The sequence below is a fragment of the Ailuropoda melanoleuca genome, unplaced genomic scaffold (genome assembly GCF_002007445.2).
Source record: "Ailuropoda melanoleuca isolate Jingjing unplaced genomic scaffold, ASM200744v2 unplaced-scaffold70776, whole genome shotgun sequence".
Classification (NCBI taxonomy): Eukaryota; Metazoa; Chordata; class Mammalia; order Carnivora; family Ursidae; genus Ailuropoda; species Ailuropoda melanoleuca.
In genome coordinates, this window is record NW_023245810.1 from 1 (window position 1) to 1,982 (window position 1,982).

The following is a 1,982-nucleotide window of genomic DNA, read 5'->3' on the forward strand; positions in this document are numbered from 1 at the left end:
GCCTCTGGCCTGCTCCCGTCTGAAGATAAGCACGCCGTCCCTGGGGTTGCTGCTGTGGGCTGAGCTGTCTGGCTACCGCCAGAGCACCTGCTTGGGCTTCAGTACGCTCTCCAGGACTGGCAACCACCCATGGCCGCTCAGCCCTGCCTCAGTTTACCTGGCAGTGCTCTTCTTGCTGTGGTGTGAGGGAACTGGGGTGGGGTTGAGCAGGGCTCCTGTTAATGAGCCTTCTGTGTGGGCCTTTGCACGCTGGGTGTGGCCGAGATGCCAGCAGTGCCCCCGTGCCCATGAGCTGCCTGCCCCCCAAGTCACCATCGGAGCCCTGTGCGGCTGTCACCAAGGGTCCACCATGGGCCAGAGGGAACAGGCCAAGGGAAATGAGGACCCCATCCTCCTGCCAGGCCTGGGCCTTCCCCCACCTTGCTCTAGGCAGCTGCTGCCCGTCTGTGGCCCCTCGGCCTCCGACTCTGGGGTGGGACGCTCCCCTCTCTCTGCTCTCAAGATCCTGAGATTTTCTCCCTTTTCCTCACACTTCACATTGAATCCATCCACGATCAAAACCTCTCAGGGACCCTGCTGCAGGACTCAGGGACCTGCTGTGTCCTGCTGAGAGGCACACTCACTTGTCTGCCGATGTCAGGCAGCAGCTGTCCTGCCCTGAATACTAAGTGCACTCCGACCCCCCTGCAGGGTCTGTAGAGCCCTGTGAGCTTTGCCAAATGAGCACCCATGCAGACGGAAGCTCCGATGAGAGGGCAAGAAGCCCCCTGCCCCCCCCCCCAGGGCGACGGCACTCACCAGCCTTCCTCCATATCTCCTCGGGCATGTAGCCAGAGAGGGTCCGAGGCATGAACTCCCGGTGGGCATCTGAAACACAGGGACGGCCAGCATCATGCACAGAACGGGACCATACTCAGCTGGGTAAGGTGGACATGGTGTGTGTCCTTGGGGGGTCCCCTGACGTGCCCCTGGGTGGAAACCCTGTAACCGCTGCTGGTGTGGGGCAGGGCGCTGTCAGGAAGGTGCTGGAGCACCTTGGACTCAGCGGGGACCTGGGCCTGTGCTGGGCCTCTCTTGGCTTCCGTGGTCATCTCCCCTGAGTCTGGCCTTCCAGCAGCTTGGGCCGTACCTTTATGCAGAGCAAAAAAGGCACCTCCTTCTCCAGGGAAACTCTTGGGTAGTATTTTACTGTAGTGCCGAAACGGGGCTGCTGGTCTTGGTCCTCGCTGCCCCTGCAGTGCACCCCCTGCCCCCCACGACGCCCCCTCGGCACACACCTAGCTGAGAACCCTCTGTACCCGCGGAGCTGTTGAGGGGCCGGGCAGTGGCAGGCATGGGGCCCTTCTTGGCGTCCTCGGTGTCGCTGTAGCGCCGGATCCAGTGGTTGAGCTCCTCGCGGTCGGCTTCCTGGCACTGACGCAGCACCGTGAGAGACCGCCGTGTCTTCTCAGCCATGTCCGTGATGCAGTTCAGAAGCTGTGGGCAGGCAGGTGGTGGCTGTGAGCGTGTGGGGGATGGCCACGGAGATTTTCCTACACCCTGGGCCTGGGCCAGCCGGCTGTCCAGGAGGGCTGGCCACAGTGAGCTCAGGGCCACAGTGTGAAAATCGCCTCCCACCGCCTGGAAAGGCACCAAGCGCCGGGGTGGGGGTGGGGTGCAGACCTGACTCTTAGTCTGGGGCTCTCCTTTCAACTCTCCAGGTCGTGCTGCGCGCTGGGGAGAGCAGATGGGCAGAGCTGCCCTGGGGACCTCACCTGCCTGGGCTCCCTTCCCACCAAGGAGGCGGGGGAGGGATGACCCTGAACAGTGTGGAGGGGCCCCAACCCTCATGAAACCACCTTTGTCCGGGAGACAGAGAGGCTGTGTAGGGGCGGGGATGGGAAAGTTCTGAGGGGCTGACCGGAAGCGAGGGCCGGCTGAGGAGGAGGCACATAGCAAAGCGGAGCCCACAGTGAGCCCCCGGCCCCCCGCAGCCCCAGGGC

General features: G+C 63.6%; 1 protein-coding gene across 2 annotated transcripts; it reads right to left on the reverse strand.

Annotated features, from left to right (window-relative positions):
* Nucleotides 1-6: 6 nt before the first annotated feature.
* On the reverse strand, nt 7-1,894 carry LOC117800461 (protein CBFA2T3-like). Of its 2 annotated transcripts, none has more exons than XM_034653003.1 (2): nt 1,299-1,894; nt 7-867 (listed from the first exon to the last, which is right to left on the reverse strand). In XM_034653003.1, exons 1-2 carry the CDS (start codon nt 1,828-1,830, stop codon nt 665-667), a joined length of 735 nt encoding a protein of 244 aa, XP_034508894.1. In that variant the 5' UTR covers nt 1,831-1,894; the 3' UTR covers nt 7-664. The 2 variants fall into 2 exon arrangements, with proteins under 2 accessions (XP_034508894.1, XP_034508893.1); XM_034653002.1 differs by having other exon boundaries at nt 1,278-1,555.
* Between the last annotated feature and the right edge of the window lie 88 nt (nt 1,895-1,982).

Excerpts from the sequence above, each read along its gene's own strand:
- LOC117800461 (XM_034653003.1), bottom strand. The coding sequence starts at position 1,830 with ATGAGGGTTGGGGCCCCTCCACACTGTTCAGGGTCATCCCTCCCCCGC. Across the intron at positions 868-1,298 it reads GCCCCTCAACAGCTCCGCGG|ATGCCCACCGGGAGTTCATG; the intron begins GTACAGAGGGTT and ends CCTGTGTTTCAG.